We start from the raw sequence: 27250 nt of genomic DNA, 5'->3' as shown, positions 1-27250 counted from the left end.
TAGAATTTTATGTTTTATGTTATATTATGTTATGTTATTTATTTTTTGACCACACGGCGTGGCTTGTGGTATCTTAGCTCCCCAACCAGGGATTGAACCCGGGCCCTCTACAGTGAGACTGCAGAGTGTTAACAGTGGACCGCCAGGGACTTCACCTGTGTAGAATTTTAAATTAGTTTAGTTCCACAAATATTTTCATCATGCTTACTCAATGATGTACTAAATGTTGGAGGGTAGATAGTTAAAAGTGAGTAAGACAGGGTCCTGTTCTCAAAAACAGCCTCAATGTAGTAGGGGAGAAAGATGTTTAAAACGTATTTTATAATGCTTTAATCCATCTTGTAATATAATTATATACAAAATATAGAAGACGTACCAAGAAGGGAGACATTAATTTTGCAGTTTTAGTGATAATAGGAATGCTTCACAGAAAAGGCAATAACTTGTTTGGAGTTATGTTGAATAATGAGAGTTGTTAATCTACCAAGACAGAAATTGTATTCAAGGCAAAGAGAACTGAATGTGTAAGAGTGTGATGATAAAACAGTGTGTAAATTTCCTTATGTCATTAAATTGATTTTATCTTAGATTGGTAAATCAGTCATTTTCCATTTCTACATTATGGATTGCACATTGCCCCTGTAGGTTAAAAATGCCATGTTAGCAAGAGCCAAAGGAATCATCTTGTATTCAGATCCAGCTGACTACTCTGCCCCTGGGGTACAGCCATACCCAAAAGGATGGAACCTTCCTGGAACTGCAGCCCAGAGAGGGAATGTGTTAAACTTGAATGGTGCTGGTGACCCGCTCACTCCAGGCTATCCAGCTAAAGGTAATAGATAAGCCTGTTATGGTCCACTCATTTTTGCAAAAATATTACTTGCCCTTATAGAAGGCATAAAAGCAAGCAGGCATCTATAGAATAACATTAAAACTGTGTGCAATTATATTTTGGATTGCTATTGCTAGGAATTCAAAAGCATTTCCCTTTTATTTCAGTTTTAAATTTTCATGAAGTGTGGACATGGAGAGGGGAAGGGGTCAGTTCAATTCTCTCTCTAACTTTAGTAGAGGTTCAGAAACACAGATTCTTATGTCCAAAGTAATATTACTCTTACCAAACCAGAACTTAGGGGTTCTGAATTGTCTAATGATTTTGTTCTTCTGTAGATCACGCTTCTATTTTTTAAATACCAATGGGTTTTTTGTGTTATTTAATATATGAAATGTGAAAAGTTTTGACATCCCCATAACCATATCCATGATCAAGATAATGAACATATCCATTACCCAAAAAAGTTTCCTCTCATCTTTTTGTAAAGCCTTCCTCTCAACCCTACCCCCTCCCTGCCAATCCCTAGGAAATCATTGATTTGCTTTCTGTCAGTATAGTTATTTTGAGATTCATTTATGTAGATGTCTGTGTCAGTATTTCATTTCTTTTTTTTTTTCTGAATGGTATTCCATTGAATGGATACTCTACAGTTTGTTTATTCATTTAATTTTTATTGGAAATTTGGATTGCTTTAAGTTTTGGAGATATTACACATAAAGCTGCTATGAACAGTTGTATGCAAGTCTTTATATGTACATATGTTTTTATTTCTCTTGAGTAAATACATAGAAATGGCACGGCTGGATAATATGATAGATGATTTTCAAATTGTTTTCCAAATTGGTTGTACCATTTTATATTGCAGCAGCAGTGTATGAGTGTTCCAGCTGCTACACTGTTGTCAACACTTAGTATGGTCAATCTTGTTAACTTTACGTTCTAATAGATATGTACATCCTCCAAGTTACAATTCTTTTTCAAAGTTTTGGTTGCTATTCTAGGTCCTTCCCATGTGAATTTTAGAACCAACTTATCAATTTCTACCAAAAAGTCTCCTGGGAGGTTGATTTGAGATTGAATTAAACCTATAGATCAGTTTGAGCAGAATTGACATTTTAAAAATATTGAATCTTCTGATCCATGAATATGGCACAACTCTCCATTTACTTAGGTATTCTTTACTGTCTCTCAGCATGTTTGTAGTTTCACTGTACAGACCATGCATGTCTATTTTCACATTTATCCATAATAGTTTCAAAGTTTTATGCTGTTTTAAATTACATTTTAAATTTCAATTTCCAGTTGGTCATTGCTAGTAAATAGAAATGTTATTTTATTTTTAGAAGAAATATATTGATCTTGTATTATGAAAACTTGTTAAGCTAATTCATTCTACTAGGTTTTTGTGGATTCTATCAGAGTTTTTGCATAGATGATCATGTCATCAGCAGATAAAGACAGTTTTATTTCTTTGTTTCTAATCTGGGTACCTTTTCTTTTCTTTTCTTATTGTAGCATCTAGTACCTCTAGAACATTGCTGAAAAAAGCTGTTAGAGCAGATATCCTTGCCATGTCCCTGCCCCAAAGACTGTCCTAGTCTTTCTCTGTTAAGTATGATAGTAGCTGCATATTTTTTATAGATTCTTTTTATCAGATTGAGGAAGTTCACTTCTAAAGTGCTACGAGTTTTTATTTTTTGTTGTTGTTTTTTGTTTTTGTTTTTGTGGTACGTGGGCCTCTCACTGCTGTGGCCTCTCCCATTGCGGAGCACAGGCTCCGGACACGCAGGCCCAGTGGCCATGGCTCACGGGCCCAGCCGCTCCGCAGCATGTGGGATCCTCCCGGACCAGGGCATGAACCTGTGTCCCCTGCATCAGCAGGCGGACTCTCTACCACTGCGCCACCAGGGAAGCCCAGTGCTACGAGCTTTTATCTTAGCACATTTATCTCATTTCACTAGCAATATGTATTGGATTTTGTCAAGTGCTTTTTAAATTTTTTTTTATCTTTGGCTGTGTTGGGTCTTCGTTGCTATGCATGAGCTTTCTCTAGTTGTGTCGAGGTGGGGTTACTCTTCCTTGTGGTGTATGGGCTTCTCATTGCAGTGGCTTCTCTTGTTGCGGAGCATGGGCTGTAGGCATGCAGGCTTCAGTAGTTGTGGCTCTCGGGCTCTAGAGCACAAGATCAGTAGTTGTGGCACACGGGCTTAGTTGCTCTGCGGCATGTGGGATCTTCCTGGGCCAGGGCTTGAACCCACATCCCCTGCATTGGCAGGTGCGTTCTTAACCACTGTGCCACCAGGGAAGCCCCTTGTCAAATGCTTTTACTGCATCTGTTGAAATGATCTTAAGCTGTTCATATTTATGTTTTTTCAATTACACAGATTGATTTTTTTTGCCCATGCTGCACAGCTTGCAGGATGTTCTGCGACCAGGTATTGAACCTGGGCCATGGCAGTGAAAGCCCAGAATCCTAACCACTAAGTTACCAGGGGACTCCCCAGATTGATTTTTGAATGTTAAACCACAACATCCTGGGATAGTCTCTACTTGGTCACAATGTATTATTCTTTTCATAATGTTGGTATATTATTGGATTTTTGCTAAAATTTTGTTAAGAATCTGTCTTTAGTAATAAGGGATATTGTTTATCCCCTATTGCTATCAATTTATTTCCTTGTAATATCTCTGTCTCATTTTGGTAATAGTAACGTTGGTTTCATGGAATGAGTTAAGAACTATTTCATCTTCTTCATTTTTCTGCAAGTGTTTATATAGAATGGGTTTGATTTTTGTCTGTGAATGTTTGTAGAATCCTTCAGTGAATCCATATGGGCCTGGTGTTTCTTTCATAGGAATGTTTTTAACTACAAATTCAATTTCTTTAATAGATATATGGCTGTTTAGGTTATCTATTTATTCTTGAGTGAGATTTGGTAGTTTGTGTTGTTTAAGAATTTTGTCCATTTCATCTAAGTTATCAAATTTATGGGTTTAGAGTTGTTCATAATACATTCTCTCTCTTTCTCTTTCTCTCTCTCTCTCTCTTTTCTGCAGGTATGGGAGTGCTATTCGCGTCTTTATTCCTGATATTAGCAAGTTATATCTTTTTTCTTCTTTTCCTGATTTGTCTTGCTAGAGATTTATCAATTTTATTAATCCTCTCAGAGAATCAGCTTTGGATTTCATTGATAATCTCCCTCATTTTTCTGTTTCCTATTTCTTAGGTTTCTGCTCTGATGTTTAGTATATCCTTTCTCCTGCTTATTTTTGCTTTATTTGCTCTTCTTTTTTACTTCCTTAAGTGGAATCTGATGTCACTTGTTTGAAACCTCCCTTTTTTCTTCTTCTTTTTAAAAAATATTTATTTATTTATTTATTTATTTGGCTGCTCTGGGTCTTAGTTGCAGCATGCAGGATCTTCGTTGTGGCATATGGGATCTAGTTCCCTGACAGGGATCAAACCTGGGCCCACTGCATTGGGAGCTCGGAGTCTTAACTACTGGACTACCAGGGAAGTCCTGAAACCTCCCTTTTTTCTAAGATAGTGGTAATAATGCTCTAGAGAACTCTATTTTGGCTGAAAGCCGAAGTCCCAATTAGGATTTAAGCCTGACAATACTTTTCATCTTCCTTTAAGGAGAATATTGTTACTGTTTGAGTAAGAACCTTATCACTTATTCACAATATCTCATAAATTCCCTTTAATTTTTTTTTTTTTTACAATTCTTTCTAGTTTCAGAATCTGGGATGCATTTTCCAGGTATCTGGTTAACTGAAGCTTCTTTAAGAAGGATTTGAGATATCCTTGAGGAAATAAAATATTCTTGTAAAATTCAAGAGAATTACATGAAATGTCAAAACAAGTTGGGGAGTCTGTAATCCCTATAACTGATTTTACATTAAAGTGTAAATGATTTAATTTCTTACTGTCAAATTAAATAGACCATATTAGATAAAACAATAATTGACTTTTGGGGAACTTTAAATTTTGAATATAATTTCAAACATATAGCTAATCTGCAATAGTAATAAAATAAATTCCTTTATACCCCTTGCTCAGATTCTTCAATCGTTTTCCTCTTATGCAATTGATTTTTGCAGAGTACACCTTCAGACTTGATGTTGAAGAAGGAGTGGGAATCCCTCAAATCCCTGTACATCCCATTGGATATAATGATGCAGAAATATTATTACGGTATAGTTTTCTAGTTGGATTTGAGAATAAGATAATTTACACTAGTATGCCCATTTTCTCTTCTAAAATGAATAAGTTTTGTATCAGAATGACTCCTGAAATTGGAAAAACAGACCACATCTTTTTTTTTCCATAAGAGAAGAGCAGTCAGTTTAATGACTAAGAAATAATAAGAAAACATTACTTTGTTTGCTACAAATGAAAGTCTCAGAAGCAAAACTATGCCCAAAGATAAAAATACTGATTTGAGATTTTTCAAGTAGTTAGATTTTCTTAGATCTTCATTTGATATTTGTATTTGACCTGCATTTTAAAAGTGTGGTAATGTCCACCACTTACCAAATGTGTGAACTTATACCAGTTACTCAATCTTTCTCTGACTCAGTTTCCTTCTCTGTAGAATGAAGACAGAAATAGTTTCTCCCTGACAGAGTTATTATGAGAAGTAGATGAGATCATGTATATAAAGTGTCTATAATATGATATTCAATTAATGTTTGTTATTATTGTATTGTATAACTGTGTTGCTTTTCAAATCACCTAACTTCTATTTTTGTTTAATGTATGTACCAATACAATTTGATCATTGCTTTGTGAGTGGCTACTATGTAATCAGCAGCTTTTCTACAAATTTCTTCTCTTTAACACAGTCATGAATTTCACATGTTCAGGATTTCTTGGACCTAATACTTCCCTATGTAAATAATTAAAGTCAAAAGTAGAAAGGCTGATGCTTCCCATTTCCCCTCACTATCTTGGTTGGTTTTTTTCTCCTTAGCTCTTTTTGTTTTTTTGCCCATGCTGTGGGGCTTGCAGGATCTTAGTTCCCCGACCTGGGACTGAACCCAGGCCCAGGCAGTGAAAGTGCTGAGTCCTAACCACTGGACCGCCAGGGAATTCCTCTCCTTGGCTCTTATCAGTAATATATTAAACGTTTTCCTTATTTATCTCAGTTATGGCTCTCTCACTAGAATGTAAGCTCCACAAGGCAAGGAAATTTTACAGTACCTGGCACTTAATAAATCCTCAATATATACTTGTTAAATGAATGAGTGAAATATCTCATCACCACACTTTATGATTTCTTCTAAGAAATTGTGATGCTCAGCATTTATCTGTCATTTTTGTGTTCTCTTGACAGCTATTTGGGAGGAACTACTCCACCAGATGAGAGCTGGAAGGGAAGTCTTAAGGTGAATTATAATATCGGGCCTGGCTTCATAGGGCACGATTCTTTCAGGTAATTTTATGTTACTTTAGTATCCTAGAGAAGGTTTACATGTTTAATGGAAAAAGTCAAGATAAATATTCTGCCAGATATATTTTGCTTATCTTCTTTTTCTCATTTTTCATAATGAATAATTATTTTATATTGCTTAAGAATTACTTATGGAATGATGTAGTAAATTCTTCTTGCAACAGTGATATCACAACATTTGTTTTGTAAATCTCAAAAATTACATTTGAGTTATAGGTTTAATATTTTAACTTCCTTCTTCACCTAACCTTTTTAAGTTTTTCAGATAACTGTCAAAACGCTATGCATGTGAAGCACTAGGTTAACTTGAGGGAAGGAGTAAAAGAGAAGAGAGAAAGGAGCCAACATTTGTTGATCACTTCCTGTGTGGGTGGGTTAGATGAGTTAAAATGGGTAAGCAAGTAACTACTGTAAGGCTCAATACACTTAGCATTTTGGGTATTATTGTTATTAACCCATGAGAGCACTTCGAGGAGTGATCACAGAATATGTGTTCATTGAGCTTAATTCTACAGAAAAAAATAAGTTTTCCACTGTATCAAGATAGGCAGGAAATGCTAGAGGCAGAGAACAGCTTATACAGAGTTACAGAACATCATGACATGATCAGAACTTTAAGTACTTTGATTTGCTTGAAATGTAGAGAGGAAGGAAAACTTAACACTGATAAATCAGAGAAAACAGAGCTGTTTTTATTAAGCTAAAATGATTAAATCAGTCTTGTTTGCTAACAATTTACTTTAACAATGTGAAATTTTATTCTTAGAATGTTTTTTAATTTCTGTAAGAGTTTTTTTTTATTTCTGAACTTTTAAAGTATTAGAAGTTCAATTTTATTTTATGAGGATTTTAGAAATATTTTTATATAAGTGCTTATTTATCTCTATCTCTCAATTAGAATGGAGTTCTTTTAATATAAAAGACTTTATTGTCTAATTATTAATACTCTCTAGAGGCACACAATGAAAGATATAGGCCTTTCTGATTTATAAACAGAAACATACAAACAGAGAAATCAATAAACATATAGCTTCAGTCACAGTTCAAGAGTAAACTCAGAAACAGAACATTTACTTGGTCAAGATATCAAAAAACTGTTCACCTTCACCATGGGCACAAAATCCTATATGATTTTAACTAAAAATGGGCAGATACACAAATTTTTTTTAAAAATTGCTAAAAACAAGACTATGTATGTAATTTCTCACCCAAAAGAGACCTTGATAATCTATGGATCCATTTACAGAGATTACCAAATGACAAGTCGTGAAACCTTAAATTCTTAAACATTGCTACCACAAATAGGGAATAACTTACCTACTGTAAGCAAACTAGAAACATAAACAAAGCACAGAATCAGTAGAAAAAAATTAAGTTAGAGATACAGAGTTTCAGCAAAGTTAAGATTCTATTGCTGCTTGGGATTTATATCTGAGAGCCAAAAGAAGACATGTCTGGTTTTAAGCTGCCCATTCTTGGTTCTTTAAGCAGAGTCCATGTACATCTCAGTGGGACTTCCAAAAATGATAAAGGATTTTTTTAAGTAAAACCATAATTCTCATACAAATATAAACTGAACATGTATAAAAATTTTATTTAATGCATTAATTAATAAGGGGACCAGAAAGGAGTTAAAATGCTTCAAAGGAGAATTCAAAGATGATACAAAAAAATGAGCTCCTTAGGAATGCTGAAATGAGTGTGCTTAATAGCTGAAAAACTGATTTCTTCCACATTGGAGGAGGGAAGTCAATTGAACGTTCACTAGAGAAATTGTGCATTTCAGTGGGCATGAATTATTTGTATTACTACATTACTACAAGTTAAGTTCTGTCACTACAGAGTTGTAAAATAGTCTAGTCAAAGATAATGATAGGCAGAGGTAACTCTCATGGTTGAGCTAAGGTTGTTCTCAGTTTTTCCATACAGGAGTATATTCATTCAATTCACAATTATTTACTGAGCATATACTATACCCCTGGTACCATTCTGGGTACTGGGGATTCAGCAGTGTACAAAACAGGCAAAAATCCCTGCCCTGTGGAGCCTACATTCTGAAGTTTAGTTTATTTGGAACATGATGAGTTTGAGGTGATAACAGGACAAACAAATACAGTTGACCCTCAAACAACACAGGGGCTAGGGGCACCAGCCCCCCGCCTGTCAAAAATCTGCATATTACTTTACAGTTAGCCCTCCATATCTGAGGTTTCACACCTGTGTATTCAAACAGCTGCGGATCATGTAGTATTGTAGTGCATATTTAGTAAAAAATATCCATGTGTAAGGACACTTATGCAGTTCAAACCCATGATGTTCAAGGGTCAACTGTAGATAATTCTTTTTTTTTCTTTGTGCATAATCTCTATTTCAAATATTTGTTAAAATACCATTAGATTAGATCAAGAACAAAGACAAGGGCAAAGACCATCCCCTGCAGAAACTTAAGAACTACGTACAGAACTTTAAGGAATAGAGGACAACACTTTAGCTGAAACCTGCCTGCTGACCAGAGAAGGGTGTTCTGAATGGACTCAGCAAAGAAAAGGAAATCAGGCTGTTACCAAGTCTAAGATCTACTGCTCGCTGTACGATCAGCCAATAATTGAGAGATGAGCTGCTGGGGCAAGGAATAACTACTTTATTCAGAAAGCCAACAGACCAAGAAGATGGCGTGCCCCAAAGAACCATCTTGCCTGAGTTAGAATTCAGGCTCCTTTCATACTAAAAGGGGAGGGAGTAAAGTCAAACATTTCTTGGTTCCTGTCAGCCTGCAGAGGGGATGTGTTAATTTCTTCCTCCCTGCAGTCATTCACTGGTGGAACTGGTCAGGTTGTTTCCTGTGAGCTTAAAAAAAGGTACTTTAGTTGTTTTTTTGTTTTGTTTTGTTTTTGTTTTGTGTTACGCGGGCCTCTCACTGTTGTGGTCTCTCCTGTCGCGGAGCACAGGCTCCGAACGCGCAGGCTCAGCGGCCATGGCTCACGGGCCCAGCCGCTCCGTGGCATGTGGGATCTTCCTGGACCAGGGCACGAACCCGTGTCCCCTGCATTGGCAGGCGGACTCTCAACCACTGCACCACCAGGGAAGCCCAAGGTATTTTAACTTAATATTCATTACCTGGGAAGCCGGGTTCCCAGAGCTGGGCCATTATCTATAATTTAAGCTTATAGGCAACATCCCTTAATGAATAACTTGTAATAAAGTACAAGAAGTTCTTCTCTATTACAAGGCAGGGAAGGAAAGGTGCCCGTGTGAATCAAACTTCAATTGCCATCAGGGCAAGTCGTGTAATGGTCACAGATGGGAGGCACTGTGTTTGGAAGGTTCAGGTACAGCACAGGGGTTCTATGTGTTTTTATGGCTACACCCCTGGCTGAGGTGCCTTTAGGTCATTGTCACTCAAATCCCTGGCCAGGGCTTCCCTGGTGGCGCAGTGGTTGAGAGTCCGCCTGCCGATGTAGGGGAACGGGTTCGTGCCCCAGTACGGGAAGATCCCACATGCCGTGGAGCGGCTGGGCCCGTGAGCCATGGCCTCTGAGCCTGCGCATCCGGAGCCTGTGCTCCGCAATGGGAGAGGCCACGACAGTGAGAGGCCCGCGTACCGCAAAAAAAAAAAAAAAAAAAAAAAAAAAAATTCCTGGCCAGCCAAACTCCCACAGCAAAGAGTCCCAAACTGAGGATCAAATTCCTCTGGAAGTCATTCCTATTGGTGGTGAAGCAGTAGACGCCCCAAAGCCAACCTCCCAAGTTGTCCGGAATTTCAGAATTTCGGGAACTTTATTTGCTGAGCCCACATCGTTCACACCAACCCCACTGGAAGCCATAGCAGCACCTCTCTAGATAATTCTTTTAGGTACTTCTGGAGTCAATGATACTAAAAACCAGGAAGATATAAGGATTAAAGATGTAGATGAGCTTCTTTGAGGATCTGAACAGATAGCCAGTTTATTTTCATGTTTAGATTAAAATAGATTTTTTTCCTCATTCCTCATTGTTACAGTATCCTTTACCTACTTTTCTTCATTTAATGACAACATCAATGAAGCTGGCTTTCTTACTAATAGATCTTAGGCTCATATACTTAGAAACACATGCTAAAGAGTATTTTTGCTATTAATTTTTATCATTCAGTAGTAAAAATAATTTTTTTACTTACTGTCTTAAAATGCAAGACAACACCCATTGATTAGTTTTCCCCCAAAGGCACTTTTAGTTGAATACTGCACATGAATTACATACGCATTCAGAAGCACAGTGTACTTTTAGGGGGAGAAAAACCAGAATTTGCACTTAACAATATACAGGATTTGACTTGTTTGTTCTTCCATTCAGAAATGAAGTACTAAGTAGGTTTCCTGCCCACCTCCTGTTAAGCCCACCATAGATTAAAAACTTTTGTTCCTTTGTGAAAAAGAGGCTCAACATTTTCCCATGTCATTTTGGATTTATAAAATGTGAATGGCATTTTTTTCTGACTTTCTGAGCTTGATTGTACTTTCCCGTGAATTCTAATTTGGTGAATTATAATTGATGAATGAATATTTAAAAGGCAGGCCCAAATCAGAATCAACAGTGATGACCTGGAAAAGTTTCATTGTATAGTTGTCTTGTACATTTTAGCAGGTGCTTCTCAAATTGCCATTTAACAATAGAATTTATCATGTTTCTTATAGGCAGCATTCAGTCAGCCCTTTAACAATGTACTGATAGACTATTTCAATAATCTTGGGAAATGTTACTGAATAACAGGAATTAATATAAATATAAAACACATTAAAAATAAGCTTCTTTGACCTTTAATAGATAATGGGCTGTCTCCCTTATTTTTGTAATTGTATAGAGTGTATTTAAAAATTTTAGAATGAATACCCAAGACATGTTTAATAATAGAATATTTTGAACTTTAAATAAATATCAACAGTAGAGCTATGAGGGAGGAAAAATATAAAATATTGATATTTGGTTTTTAGAATTTGGCTTTAAGGAGCATGCTTAAGTACACAGGAGTGACCTGTCATGATGTCTGCAACTTCCTTGCAAGTGATTCAACAATATTACAATTATTGAATTTATGTGGTGGGTATTTGGGAATTTATTGTCCTATTATACAGTTTTCTGTACTTTTGAGATTTCTCATAATAAAACATTGAAAGAAAGCTGTTAGACATAATGTTCTATGTGAAGTAATTTGTTCCCTTTGAAATTCTAGGAAGGTTAGAATGCGTGTTCATAACGTCAATAAAATCACAAGGATTTACAATGTAATTGGAACTATCAGAGGATCTGTGGAACCTGGTGAGTTGGTGGATTATTTTAGACATTTTGTTTTTACAAAAATTACAAGAGTAAGAGAAGATAAATTTTAGTCAACAATTGATTTTTTTCTGGCTGATGTGAAACAACTAAATTTGGAATAAAAAAGTATAATTCTAAAAGAAGACTCTACCTTATGGTGTTGATTATTTTCTATGGGGAAACTCAAGAGAGAGGAAGTTTAATTTAAAAACATATATAACTACTCTTTATAATGTATTCAAAGTTGTAGTTCTTTTGAACTCATTTTTTCCCCAGACAGGTATGTTATTCTGGGAGGTCATCGGGACTCCTGGGTATTTGGAGGTATTGACCCAACCAGTGGGGCTTCTGTTTTGCAAGAAGTTGTTCAGAGTTTTGGCAAACTGATCAGTAGAGGTAAGTAATGTTTCTTTGGTAGGTGATGACAAAAAGTGACTCGCTGAATTTTCCTTTGTTTTTAGGCAGGTGTACCTAACTATGTATGTTAACAATGATTACAGGCTGGAGACCAAGAAGAACTATCATTTTTGCCAGCTGGGATGCAGAAGAATTTGGACTTCTGGGTTCCACAGAATGGGCTGAGGTAAATAATACAGAGAAGTTCTTATTTTCTTGGTCAACAGGGAACAAATATATGTATCTCTGGATAATCGCAGATAGGTTCCATTACCTAATATGGTTTTAATTTGGATAAATACCCAAGAGAATTTAGGAATTAGAGTTTGCTTTTACTATCATATCAGATTGGCAAAACAGAATATCCTCTTAATTATTGGGCTACAAACAAATTTATTTATTATTGTCAAAATATTTTAGTTTCTATTTGTATTTGTTTTGTAAAAAATCTGTTAAGTTCCAAAAGTAGTTAAAACTAGCAGGCTGTTTGTGACAAATGAATTAACTTATGTAAAAACTGATACAGATACTTGGAGTTAATTTTCAAGCTTCTGAAGTTTCCTTGGAGTTCTTCCATCTAAGAGAACATAAGATGTTCTGTTAAGGTGACTATACTTTGATTGTAATTTCACATTTACAGATTCCATGTATAACTGTAACCATAGGTATATTTTACCATTCACAAAAGTTCCTGATTGTTGAGTATAGTATGATAATTTTGTAAATTGAATTACAATTTCAAGGGTTTATTTTTCCTTCAGTTATGATTAATTTTTATTTGCCACTGGGTCTTAATGCTTAGTCTTTAAGGGTCTCTCCTAGGCCCCCTCTTTTATCTTCTTCCCTTAGCCTCTCTGTTGAGTATCTCTAAGTTCTTAAATGTGCAAGGTAAGCTTGTGCATTTTTATAAAGGCAACTGTGCCATAAAGCACTTTCCCTCCACCATCCTCTATTTATCTTTTATAAGTCCAGATATTATAGAATTGTTTTAAAGTATGTCTTATAATTCTTGCCATTGTGTCTAGTTTTTAAATGCTTTCCTTCTGACTCCTTTCCTCTTACTTTACTTTAAAATAATAATATGAAATAAATAAATATGGGAGTAAAATCACACATATACGTCACTTGTATCACTTATGCTTTATTCCATTTATATTGCGAGGTGTTACTATTATGTTGGTATTATGAATATGTATTTTGGAATACATATACATAGACTGCTAATTTAGATGAATCACATTTCATTAAGGTCATTTACTTTTAGAAATATGTAATTTCTTATGAATACATGTATATATAAATACATGTCTCTGTTCCTATAATTTCTGCAGCTTAAAATAAATACAAGATATAATATGCCTTGCATTAATTTAAATACATGTGGGTTAAAAGACAATTTCAATACTGTTTCCAGTTTTCTACCAGATTCTTGATCACATTCACATTCGGATTCTTAACCACTGAGCCACCAGGGAAGTCCCACCTTCCTTAAATATAGTTAAGGAACCTTTATTTCTACTGTAAGTCTGTTATAATGGGAACTCTGACTCTATCTACAGCAGAGTCAGTTGTGATCTGGCCTGTGTGGGCAACTGTAGAGGCAAGAATCCTCATTTGTGTGATAATCACTCACAGCTTTAAATGATTTTATTGTAACATGTTCTTATAAGGTACAAAGCTAGAAAGAGAGAGAAGTAAAGTGGTCTCTCAGCATATTCTCATCTGAGTGTGATGACATTCGTTTTTCTCTGATTTATTTTTCTTGGATGTGTGTGTGTGTGTGTGTGCGTGTGTGTGTGAATCAGAGAAAGAGAGAGAGAACATCTTTTTTTATTGTCCATCCTTCTTTCCCTCTTGTTTTTTTCTCTATTCTCCTGCTTTTTTGTTCTTTTTCTTCATCATATCTTAAAAAAAAAATTTAGATACATGGAAATTTCCAACTACTCACTTTTAAAATGATAAATTTACATGGGTGTCCAATGTCAGTGGATCTCACACTTTAATGTATGTAAGGATTGCCAGGGATACCTTTTAAAAATTATAGATTTCCAGGCCTTACTTTGAGCAATTCTTATTCAGTAGATCTGGGGTGGGACTGAGATTCTGTGAGGTTCACCCTTCATATTCTGCTGCAGGGGATCAAGGAACCACATTTTCAAAATGCTGTTGCCTCAGGGCTCACTGCTATTGCTATAAACAGTAGCTACAGCATCATAATATTTTTCTTACCTGTTTTAACTGAATTAATGTTGTCAACCAATCAGATAAATTCTCAGAAATTATTGTCAAAGGCATAGGTATTTGATTTATAAAGGTATTTGCAGACCACTCTTATACTAAATTTTTTTTTTACATTCTCACAATTGTAAATGCTGTGAGTTAAGTAACAACTTTTGCTTCAACTATAGGAGAATGTAAAATCACTTCAGGAGAGAAGCGTTGCTTATATCAACTCAGATTCTTCTATAGAAGGTAAATTTTATTTTGGGTTGTTATTAAATAGTATACCATCATTTAAGTCTGTAAATTCAGCTTGTAAACTTTCTAAGATTATCCTCTCCTATGAGACACGTCGATATACCTCAATTTTCCATTTTTACCAGAGAGAAACTCATTATGAGTCAAATGAATCAATATGATTCATAACTAAGCTATTGATCCTAATTTCTTTAGTATATTTACCATTTGCCTATCTTGGATTACTAGTTAAAACTCTAGTACTTAATTACATCCTTCATGTGGAGATAGTAAAAGGATTGGTCTACAGAATATTCCATACAGAAATACTTCCTGTATGTACTGGAGCAAATTTGAAGTGAATACAAACTACAGACTTCCTTTTGACCCTGACATGTGACATTTATATCTATAGGCTTTCACTGTATTATTCTAGATAAATGTCAAAGCACACTTACTAGCTACTGACATGCTGTAGTCTAATGTCTTGATATATACTGTTGAATTGAATGAATGAGGGAATTCCCTGGTGGTCCAGTGGTTAGGACTCAGCGCTTTCACTGACGTGGGCCTGGGTTGTATCCCTGGTCGGGGAACTAGGATTCTGCAAGCAGAACGGCACAGCCAGGGAAAAAAGAAAAAAAGGCTGAATTGAATGAATGAAGAAAGAATACTGTGGCCTTATCACTTCCTTTGCTAAAGTCTCCCTAAGTGATACTGCCTTACTGAAGGATGAGAGCTGCTGTCTTAGCAGCAAAATCCAACTATGCCCTCCAATGTCCTAAGTGTTTACCGCAGCCCCTCTCACCCCTGAATAATTATTTCCACCCTATTTTTAATTCTCTGGGAATGATGCCTTCAATTTGAATATCTTGTTTATAATTAGAAAATAAAGTTAGAATTAAATAGATTGGAGTTTCATTTGGAAGTACTAAAATACTCTGTCTTATTTATTTTTCAGGCAATTATACTCTCAGAGTTGACTGTACACCCCTTCTTTACCAATTGGTGTATAAACTGACAAAAGAGGTATATAAGTAGTTCTGTCTTAATGTTTTCTGATGAATAGTAAGTGAATAACTTGTTTTCTAAATTAGTGATATTTATTTTTAAACTGGCAACACATAGCTGATTTGTATTGATATAATAACTAAGCAGAACAAAATCTTTAATATAATATTTACTTATGTGACATAACTATGAAAATAGCACTAGTTTTTGTCCTAATAATAGTTCTTAATAATTGTATACATTTGTTATAAAGTATGGGGTCTGTCATTTCGTCTGGCATAGGCATTTTTATATAACAGAAAGAATGCTGAGCTGGAATGGAAAAGCCTTGGTTTCAAAGATTGCCTTGGCTACTCATTCATTCGTTCATTCAACAAGTGGTTATTACGTGGTTACTATGTATCAGGCCCTATAAAATGAATTCTAGCAGCAGCAATGATAAAAGGAAAAGATTACTGAATCCAAATACTTTGTAGTCTAGAGAGGATACAGACCTATAAACGAGGAACTATATATATTTCACTGGAATATTGGAAATATTGGATACTATATACAATGGAGAACAATTGTGGAACAGAGAAGCTAAAATCCTGGGGCAGCTGGGGAAGTGGGAAAACATTAGAGGATGTTTCCTGAAGAATTAATGGTTGGGCTGTAATATGGAGGGATGTGAAGGTAAGGGAAACACTTTCTCAGCAGAGGATGCAGTACCTAAAAAAAGATGTGGAGGTATGAAAGAACGTATTTCTTGACCTGTAGGTAACTTAGTGTGACCTAAGCATAAGGTGTTGGTGAAAGGCTGGTACAAAATGGGGCATGACAAATAGGTCAAGGGGTTCAGAAATTTGGTGATGGAGAAATTCAAGAATCTTTAACAAGGTTGTACATTATCATATTTATTCATTTAGAAAGATTACTCTGTATCAGTGTAGTGAATAGGTTAAGCTGCAGTAAATCTAAAAGCAAAATGGAAATAATTCCACATGCTTACTTAGCACACAGGAATTTTATAAATATTACTTATTGATATATAAAATACTCTGAAAACTCTAATGTACTCTGAATCTCTAAAAATTATGTAATCTGTTCATTAAATATCTGTGTATATCATTAAATAATTACTTGTTATAGGATTTAACTATAGACGTATTTCTTTCAAGTAGGTATCACATAGATGACAATGTGAAGTAGGTATCAATTTTCTGTAGGTACTATTTCCCAATCTTCCTTAATCTTGCCCTTTCCTTTTCACTGTTAGTGTCTTTAACATCTTATTCTCCCAAATGAGAGTCCTCTCATTATTCCCATCATAACTGTCTCACTGTATTGGGTAGCTTATGTCCTTGATCCTTTCATTGGAATGTCCCATAAAAACATCTCATCTGAAAGCAAGTTGTAAAGACAATCTTTATTGGGAGAACCCTCCTCAAGATATGCATTCATATTCTGTCCTACAGAGGTGGCTCCTGCCTTTGATGTGAGGGATAATAATAATTTCAGGGCCAATAAACAGAAGTTTCATTCTATCCCCCCTTTGTACAAAAGCAGATGCTTATCTGTGGCCAAAAAAAAACCCAGTAGAAAATGGAGACTTTTATCCTCCTAAACTGTTTATTACCATTTTATCAACCCCTAGTGTGTGTTGGCACAGTCAAACCATGCTGGGGAGTGTGGTGGAGAGGGCTGAGCTTAGAGAGAAGGGAACCTACCTGCCTGATAGAAGCAGGAAATGGACAAGGTGTTGAAATAATGGGGGAGAACCAGCAATTATGACAGTGCATATAGCTGAAACAGAAAATTCTGATCTTAGCTGTATAGGCCATAGGGACACAGTTCTGGCTGGTGCTAGACCTGGATGGTATGATTCCGGAAAATGAAGAGGATTTTGCAGGGAATTCAGTTCAAGCAGTTTGTAGGAATTGGAGCAGGATCTCAGCTGTTGCAAATTGGCAGAAGCAGAGTACAGAGTAGAACCCAGTCATTTGGCTGGAAATGAGCAGAACATCCCTGAAGCTTCCACAAGCTGGTGGGAAGGGGGTGCCTCTGTGGGGTGCCGAGACTGTTTTTAAGCTGAGGACCTTGTATGCTATGATGAGGGAATAACCAACTCTGTATAAAGGCCTGAGAAGATATCAGAGAAGATATTGTTTGGATTAAGATGGGTACCATTTTCCCCATTTCCACATATGGGAAACTAGGGTTTAAAGAAAGGAAGCAATACACCAAAAGTTATAATGCTTTCAGCATTTCATAAGTAGGGTCTGTCTTTGGTCCATTTTTGAACAAAGCAGAGCTGTAAACCAACAAACAAATAAAATGCAGCCAATATGTATGATGATTTTTTTTTCCACCACATGCTTCTGCTTTTCTTTTTTTCTTTTTCTTTTCTTTTCTTCTTCTTTTTTTTTTTTTTTTTTTTTACGCGGGCCTCTCACTGTTGTGGCCTCTCCCGTTGCGGAGCACAGGCTCCGGATGCGCAGGCTTAGCGGCCATGGCTTACGGGCTCAGCCGCTCTGCGGCATGTGGGATCTTCCTGGACCGGGGCATGAACCCGTGTCCCCTGCATCGGCAGGCGGACTCTCAACCACTGCACCACCAGGGAAGCCCTTCTGCTTTTCTTAGAGCGGAGAAAGAAAAGGAAAGTATAAGTTTGTAAGTATATGTTTAATGAGGGTAATAAAAAATGTTTATGTATATACATAAGTTCTTAAAATTCCCAACTAGAAACCTGAGGTTATGTAGTTTTATTAAAACCCATCAAATTCCAACATTGTTTAAACACTGACTTTCTAAAATAACAGTTCCTCCTCATCCCACCTGCACTACAAAACCAGGACTCATATTGACAATTTCAAGCTCAGCTTCATAATGTCTGTCTCCTGCCCTAAGGCCTCACTGTAGGTCATCTTGGACAAAAGCAATTTACTAAAGTAAATATTATATATATAAAGTTTTCTCCCAGTGACTTTCCACTGAAAGAAATCTAAGCTGCCCAACATTGAAGTGATGACACTTGTTAAAAATCTGAAATGCTATTGAAAAGTTTACCAATATAAGCAAGAAATTTTTTCCTAAGGACATGGCAAAATTACAAGTAAGTGGGAATTATAAATGAACAAGAATTTGGGCTGGATTTTTTTCTTGCAATTTGCAAAAACATATTTTTCTGTAAAGAATATGATACACAAATGTTCACGGAGATAAACGTAGAAGTCGATATTAACTAACATGTGGTTTTATATTGGCGTAAATTTAGTTGTTCTACCTCTTATTCCCGATATTTGATTTATCTTTCCAGATCTCCAGCCCGGATGATGGTTTTGAGAGTAAATCTCTTTATGATAGCTGGTTAGAAAAGGACCCTTCATCTGAAAATAAAACTTTGCCTAGGTAAATTACTTGTATGTACATTTTCTACCACACGATCAGTTGAGTTCCCCTTTGCCCCTTGTTTCTCCAGACAGGCAATTCTCAGATGTCTCAACAATTTGAGAGTATTTTTAGTAAAAAATTATTAGCCATTATTTTGCATTCTTGCATAAAATTACATTAAGATATGTATTAAATACATTAATAAATACAATTCAAATGAAGTAAAAAAAACAAATGATGGGGCTTCCCTGGTGGCACAGTGGTTGAGAGTCCGCCTGCCGATGCAGGGGATGCGGGTTCGTGCCCCAGTCCGGGAAGATCCCACATGCCGCGGAGAGGCTGGGCCCGTGAGCCATGGCCGCTGAGCCTGCGCGTCCGGAGCCTGTGCTCCGCAACGGGAGAGGCCACAACAGTGAGAGGCCCGTGTACCTCAAAAACAAAAAAAAAAAACCAAAAAAACAAAAAAAAACAAATGATGGATTATTTCTTTCTAAATTTATTAAGGTGCATTATCAGTAACTACCAAGTTATGTCTTTACCTTTAATTAGTTTAGATTTTATGTAAGAATTAACTTTTACTTCTCATTTATACAATAGCAGCTTTCTTGTATTTATTTTATATTTATATTTGTTTTCTACTCCTATACTATTTCTAAAACCAGCTGGTGGTAGCAATTTATAGTTTCATTCCATATTGCAAATAAGTCTTGTGAAAGTTTAAATGTATCTCCACTATGTATTTTTTTTTATTACAGGAATTTTTTCAAAAATATTTATTTATTTACTTACTTACTTAATTTTTGGCTGCATTGGGTCTTAGTTGCAGCACATAGGATCTTTCATTGTGGCACGCAGGCTTCTCTCTCTAGTTGTGGCGCACAAGCTCCAGAGCGGGTGGGCTCTGTAGTTGTGGCATGTGAGCTTTCTAGTTGTGGCTTGCATGCTCAGTAGTTGCAGCACATGGACTTAGTTGCTCTTCAGCATGTGGGATCTTAGTTCCCTGACCAGGGATGGAACCCACATCCCCTGCATTGGAAGGCGGATTCTTAACCACTGGACCACCAGGGAAGTCCCTCCATTATGTTTTAAATACTTATTCATAAAAACACTAGAGTAGAAAAAAAGATTTAGAAAACATCCCAAGGTCTCAATCTCAAAAACAAGTCTAATAGTTTGGAAGTATATAGTTAGGTTCTTAATGCATATGTAATTTTATGTTCTGTTTTGCTGACTTATTTTTGAATGAAAATCTTCTATGACATTACATTTTTTTTAAAGTTTTTATTTATTTATTTATTTTTGGTTGCATTGGGTCTTTGTTGCTGCATGTGGACTTTCTCTAGTTGCAGCAAGTGGGGGCTAGTCTTCGTTGTGGTGCGTGGGCTTCTCATTGTGGCGGCTTCTCTTGTTGCAGAGCACGGGCTCTAGGTGCGCAGGCTTCAGTAGTTGTGGCACGAGGCCTCGGTAGTTGTGGCTCACGGGCTCTAAAGCGCAGGCTCAGTAGTTGTGGCTCACGGGTTTAGTTGCTGCGCGGCATGTGGGATCTTCCCGGACCAGGGATCGAACCCGTGTCCCCTGCAATGGCAGGAGGATTTCCAACCACTGCACCACCAGGGAAATCCGTCATTACATTTTATACGTATATATTTATATATTATTTATATACATGTATGTATGTAGTGGCTTCTTAATTATATGCAAAGCAATATATTATAATTAGATTTATTTCTGAAATAAACTAAGGCACTTTTAGAGTCTTCATGATCTTAAATGTAGACTTTCTCATGGCAGTTTTCTTACTAGATTATAGTTCTCTGAGGACAGAGACCGTATCTTATTTGTTTTTCCCTCAAAACAAATACCATAAATGCTGAAGATACGGAAGATATCATAGTTACCAGGCTGCCATATTTAGTGTCACTGCCCAACTCTGGTTTTAATCAGTTCAGATTTATAGGATTATCACACATATAAATAGGTGTGATAGGAAAGTGTTTTGAGGGTGGTATACCTTTTCTTAATTTTTATAAATGTGCCATACAGTTCCTTGCAGTTCTTGGGACAGGATTCATGGTGCCATCTATTTAATTTTATATTATTTATTTATGCATTTATTTCTTAGTGTGTGTGTGTATGTGTATCATATTTTACATTTAGAATCAACAAGCTGGGATCTGGAAGTGATTTTGAAGCTTATTTTCAGAGACTTGGAATTGCTTCAGGAAGAGTCCGGTACACTAAGAATAGGGTAAGCCATTTTATTATTTTGGATACATAGCACTTCATCCACATTCTCTTTGTTAGGAATTCTGTCATTTAGTTGTTGGGTACCAGGCACCGAGTGGACATGTGGCCTGGGAAGAATTGCAGGGATAGAGATAGCCTGCAGGTCCCTTTGTAGAGGGACTAGGAAATAATTTGTGTTATTTTGTGAATGTTCACTGCCAGGGTTATTCAGTGAAGTGGTAGTTGATAGAGTAGTGCCAGGTACTTAGCTGGTTATCACTACCAAGAGGTTTGCATCCTTTTACTGATGCGGGCTTTGTTGGAAAATCTAATTCTTCTTTTCTGATCTGCATTGCCTGCATTGCACCATTGCCACTCAAACACATTGATGATATGTGAGTACATGGGTTTCAAACCTATACTGTGTTTGTCTGTCTGTTATAAATTATGTCATAAACCAAAATGAAGATTACATCAGGAAACTCAGATTTGTCACAGATTTTAATAATTTTCTAGTCATAATTGCAGTATGCCAACATCTTGCTTGTCTAGAATACATATCCCTTGCAAATTTGACTATCCAGAATACAACTAACCAAGAAGTAAACAAAAACAGCTTCAGAATAACCCATAATAAATGCATAAATCTGTATACTAATACTCATAACACTTCATACATAAAAGATGCGCTTTACCTCTGTCAAAGCCTGTTCACTTTTATACTGTCATCATTCTGAACAAAGTTATCTAATTTCTAAGACAATGCAGATTAAAAGCAGAATATCAGATAGAGGGAGAGAGACTGATACAGGGATGGCTTTTAGTGATATTAAAAGCAATAAGAATGATAGCTTTATGGCAAAGTAGCAGATAGGTAAAAACTAAAGTTAGGAAAGGCAGACCTAAGAAGTAAAAACTATTCATGTGGAGTAGCACCCTGTAATAATTTATGTTTATAATGGTAATCCTTAATTTTGTAACAAAGGTTAAATGGCATGTGGTTATATACTGTTTGGGAAGGGAGGGAAGGGGCTGAAATGTTGACCTTTAAACAACAGGGGTGCCAACCCTCCCAGCAGTTGAAAACCCACACATAGCTTTACGATCGGGATCATGTAGTTCTGTAGTACATATTTATTGAAAAAAATTCATGTATAAGTGAACCCCTGTAGTTCAAGCCTGTGTTGTTAAAGTGTCAGCTGAATAATCCTTCAGCTATGATAATACTTAGCTGTTCAGAACCTTTCATTCTCAATCAGTTGATAGATAATTTTAAACTGTGCTGGTATGCAATTTGAGTATGTACTCCTTAATTTAATTGTCAGCAAAGCAATAGGGAAAAGTTTCAAGAAGCAGTGTTTTGAACAAAGATTATATGAATTATAAAATGAATAATGGTAAAATTTTAAATTGGTGAAAATTTGGTGGTGGGTTTTAGTTAATTAGACTTAATTTTTTCACTCATTGTGATAAAACTCACGGTGCCGTATGGTTGTTTTTTAATACAATCATTTTATGATTCCATAAAATATTATAATTTGAATAGTTAATGTTTGTATATACTCGGTCCCCCCCCATCTTTTTTTTTTTCAGAAAACAGATAATTACAGCAGCTATCCAGTATACCATACAACTTATGACACATTTGAATTGGTAGAGAATTTTTATGACCCCATATTTAAAAAGCAGCTTGCTGTAGCTCAATTACGAGGAGCACTGGTTTATGAGCTTGCAGACTCTAAAATCATTCCTTTCAACATTCAAGACTATGCAAAAACTTTGGAAAACTATGCAACAGGTATCTACAGTTTATCCAAGAAATATGACCAACAATTAAGAGATCATCAAGTATCATTTGGTAAGAAACGGCTGGACAGATATTTTATAATCATTAAGTTAGAGTTTTAAGATATCACCTCCTATTGTCATCCATGCATACCATTTCATGCTAGAAGTTATCCCTGCCTCATTTCTTAATCCTGACTTATAGAAAAAAAACTTTAAACACCTATTAAAGAATGTGATTTAGTTTGATATTTGTAGGATGAATCCATTTTGCTAAGTTAGTGCTACAAACATTGGGTTGGTAAATATTTTCCCCATATTGCTGCCTTTAAAAATGTTTTGTTATAAGAACAATACTATTAAAATGTAACAATATTACACAAAGATTGGAAAGTAGAGAAAGCCACCACTTCCACTACATATATGTAGTATTACATTATTATCATCATTACTGCAGCATTTACCTATTAATGTTTTTCTACATGGAGGATTTTTTACATGGTTTTAAGCATTTTTTCCTTTTATATCTGGCCATTTTGTGGTTGCTATTCCACATCATGTATCTCCTGCAAAGCAGAAGTGAAATGTGATGTAGTGTAGTGTAGGAGCATTAAGCATTGGGTCTGGAAGCAGTTTCCTGGTTCAAATCCTGGCTCTAATATTTAGTCATTGTGTGACCTTGAGAAAGTTACTTAACCCCTCTATGTGTCAGTTTTATTATGAGTGAAATAGTAAAATAAAATGTTGCTGTGGAGATTTCATTTGGTTGGTACATGGAAACAATGGTGACTGTCACTTAGTGCTCATAATGTTAACTGTTATTACTGTTTTATTGCAACCATTTTCTTTTATTATTCTGGGAGTACATATTCTTAGTATATATCAAAGTTATCAAATATGTACTGAGTGTCTACTGTGTACCAAGTGCTGTGTTATTTCCTGGGAGATATAAGGAAGATTAAGAAATAGTCATTGTCCTCAAAGAGCTTAAATTCTCATGGGGAAGGAGAAGACAAAATTCAGGGGATAAGCTATTAAAGGGGTGCACAGAGAGTACTATAGGGGTGCTGAGAATGAGTAGTGGGTGGTCAGTAAAGGCTTTGGAATATAATTACATAAGAATTAGTAACCTTCATAAAGTTACAATGAGCAGCAGGCACTAAGATCTAGAAACTGAAGCAAAGAATATTTAGAAAATTATGCTTAGATCTATATGAATAGTTGTCCCAATAGTTGTCCCAATGAATAAATAAATTAATGCTGGGTTTCTGATAAATTGAGTTAAAAGGATTTTTTATGTCTTAAACTCTTGAAATTTGTTATTTCCGTAAGAACCAATTTTGCCATCTTCAATTTTATACATTATTTCTTTGTTACAATATTTTCTAATAATTTCCATGGATCTGAAAGAAGATTCAGTAGAAAAATAGTTTCAACATCTATTTAGTCACAGCAATCTGGAATGGGGGGGTTGGAAAATGAACCTTTGAAATATGAAGCACTCATGCTTACTAATTTCCCTACTACTTTTCTGTTTTTTGAAATAGATTCCTTATTTTCTGCTGTGAAAAACTTCTCAAAGTCTGCTTCAGATTTTCATAGAAGACTTTCACAAGTTGATCTGAATAAGTAAGTTTCAAATGTAAAGCTCCCTACTGTTTTGAAAAGCAGTCTGGTTACTGGAATGAACTGGGTACACTTATAGAAGCAATCAACTCTGAATCATTGCTACTCAAATTATGGTCTGCCAGCCAGTAGCATCAACATCACCTGGGAACTTATTAGAAAGGAAGAATATCAGACCCCATCCAAGACCTGCTTTATTAGAATTCTGCACTTTAACAAGACTCTCCAGGTAGTTTGTATTCACATTAAAGTTTGAGGGGCATAGCTGTTGAATGGTAGACTAAAAACTCATCCCATGGCAAGGGCCAAGGAGACATGTCTTTAGAAGTTTGCATGATAAGAATTCTGACTATTTCTGGTAATTCATAGTTCTATGGGTTTAAGTGCATTTGTAGCATATTTTACTACAGTCACAATATTCCTGTGAACGGTATAGAAATTCTTTCTTTACTAATACTTTTTTTTTCATTTCATTTATCCTCGTGCTGTTGTTAGGTTGAAAAATAATTTAAAACTTATACTCAAAGCATTATTTAACAAGCATAATTTGTTCCACCTTACAGTCCATGTCACATTTCTTAATTTTTTTCAGATTTATCAGAATAAGCTTTCGCACCTCCCATCTGGGCAGAAAGCTGTATCAGTCATTGTGAGGGGCCTCTCTCTCCCTGGGTTTGTAGGACAGCCTAGGGAATTTTTACAGCACCCTAAAAGAGAGTTGGCAGATTCCAAGTGTGGAAGGGACTCCCTGCCCATAGGAGCAGCTGTCTCCCTCCTTGCAGACTCCTGCAACTTCCCTTCATTCTGTCTTGTTTAGCCTTTACTCTGCTCCTTTCTTCCACAGTAGAATTAACTGGTTTATCAAGAACAACTTGGTAGTCCACCCTGTCTACCTTTGCAGGAGGCCTGGCTCTCCTCCTACAAAGAATTACAAATGTCTTTCACTTCTTTCTGGTCTGTGATCTTGAAAAAACAAAACAAACCATTTCCCAATCAGTCTCTCTGCTTATTATAAATAATAGAAAGATGCCCCTGCTGTTATATGTAGCTTACCATATGAGCCTTACTGTGTGTTTTATATGCATTTTCTTTAAAAAATCTATGAGTTTAGCAGGTTATTTCCTCATGCCTTATCCTTATTTAATATTTTAAAATGTGGTTGCATGGTAAGGGTTTTAATTATCTATTTCTTATTCTCAAAGCCCCACTGCAGTGAGAATTATGAATGACCAACTGATGTTCCTGGAAAGGGCATTCATCGATCCCCTTGGTTTACCAGGGAGGCCATTCTATAGGTAAGGAGGCAACAGCTGTTCCACTAAATGACACCAAATATGTCACTGTGACCAAAACCAGCATACCCAAGGTGTGCTTCAAACTCCTGCTATCAGAGAAGTGGAAAGTGGATATGTATACTGAAGGAAATATGGGTGAGATTATGCATAACAGTATAATTTGTACTATCAGAAAAGTTAATTTCATATTGTGTATTGCTTTGCTGCAGATGTAAATGGCAGATGATAGTTGAAAAAGAACTCTCGTAACAAAATCGAAAAGACACAGAATCTTAAAGGGGATCTGAGAGCTCATGTAGTTCAATTTTCTACATGAATCTTTTCTGTAGGATCTCAGAAAAGTAGTTATCCAGCCACTGTTTGAATCTTCCAGTGAATGGAAGCTTACTACCACATGAGGAAGTTCGTTCTGTTTTAGGAAAGGTCTACTTAATAGAAAGTTTTCTTCATAAAGATATATTTCCCTTTAATTTTCTCCCTCTGACCCTGTTCTGCTCTCCAAAGTCAAAAAGAATTAGTCTAGATCTATTTCCATATAACATTTCAGGTTTTTGAAGATGGATGCCATAGTTTCCCCTAAAGAAATATCGTTTCTTTTTTATCTCTATCTCAGGTTTTCTTTCAGTATCTTGGCTGCTTTGGGATAGCCTCCAGTTTTTTGAGGTACATTTTAAGCTGTGGTTTCTTGGTAAAAATTAGAAAAGTCCTAGCATTTAGAGTCCGAAAATCTATGTTCTAGTTCACTTGCACATGTGTGATTTAGAGCAAGTCATATCTAGGGTTTGCTCATCTGAATTAGGATGGTGATAATTGCTATTTTACAAGGCTGTTTATCATCAAATGACATATACAAAAGATATTTCTATGTTACCTTTCTTATAAATATTAGTAATAATTTAACTGATTACAAGCCCAGGCATTTAGAGCCTAGCTCTGCCAAATACTAAGTGTGACCTGGGCAAATTTACTTCTCTAAGACTCAGGTTCCTCAGCTGTAGATGGAGATTACAGTGCTTTTACCCCATAGGTTTGTAGATTTAAGGCATGCAGAAGATTTAGCTCAGAGGGGGTATACTCAGTAAATGGCTGCTATTTTTATAATAGTTTACATAATGTAAGGATAAACGTTTATCAATACAAATGAAATAGCAGCCATCAGTTAAGTATTTACATAAATCAAAGGTTGAAAGCTAATCTACACGTTAATCCTCTCTTGCCTATCATTAGTCCATCTTTTTTTTTTTTTTTTTAAAGGATTTTTTTTTAAAATATTTTTTTGGATGCATTGGGTCTTAGTTGTGGCACGCGGGATCTTTTGTTGCAGTGCACAGGCTCTTCGTTGCAGTGCGTCGGATTCTCTCTACTTGTGGCGTGTGGGCTCCAGAGCTCACGGGCTCAGTAGTTGAGGCGCGGGCTTAGTTGCCCCGCGGCATGTGGGATCTTAGTTCCCCAACCGAGGGACCGAACCGGCGTCCCCTGCATTGGAAGATGTATTC

At 36.1% G+C, this 27250-nt stretch overlaps 1 protein-coding gene across 2 annotated transcripts in view; it reads left to right on the top strand.

Annotated features, from left to right (window-relative positions):
• Positions 1-27250, top strand: part of NAALAD2 (N-acetylated alpha-linked acidic dipeptidase 2) — a gene marked incomplete at its 5' end in the record, with an annotated part of 52734 nt that overhangs the window by 15927 nt on the left and 9557 nt on the right. The window contains 14 exons of one of the 2 annotated variants that reach the window (XM_082628349.1): positions 646-832; positions 4940-5033; positions 6175-6273; positions 11501-11586; positions 11863-11982; positions 12087-12169; positions 14391-14454; positions 15401-15468; positions 18749-18840; positions 20980-21070; positions 22642-22906; positions 24381-24462; positions 25662-25754; positions 27079-27214. In XM_082628349.1, the coding sequence (XP_082484475.1) occupies positions 646-832; positions 4940-5033; positions 6175-6273; positions 11501-11586; positions 11863-11982; positions 12087-12169; positions 14391-14454; positions 15401-15468; positions 18749-18840; positions 20980-21070; positions 22642-22906; positions 24381-24462; positions 25662-25754; positions 27079-27160 (1506 nt within the window). In that variant the 3' untranslated portion in view covers positions 27161-27214. Of the gene's footprint in view, positions 1-645; positions 833-4939; positions 5034-6174; positions 6274-11500; positions 11587-11862; positions 11983-12086; positions 12170-14390; positions 14455-15400; positions 15469-18748; positions 18841-20979; positions 21071-22641; positions 22907-24380; positions 24463-25661; positions 25755-27078; positions 27215-27250 lie in introns of those variants that run through there. The other variant, XM_082628348.1, reaches the window with a different exon arrangement.

The sequence above is a fragment of the Mesoplodon mirus genome (assembly GCF_964341445.2).
Source record: "Mesoplodon mirus genome assembly, chromosome: 7".
NCBI lineage: Eukaryota > Metazoa > Chordata > Mammalia > Artiodactyla > Ziphiidae > Mesoplodon > Mesoplodon mirus.
The sequence above is the reverse complement of the archived record's forward strand: the minus strand, read 5'-3'. Positions and strand labels throughout refer to the sequence as shown.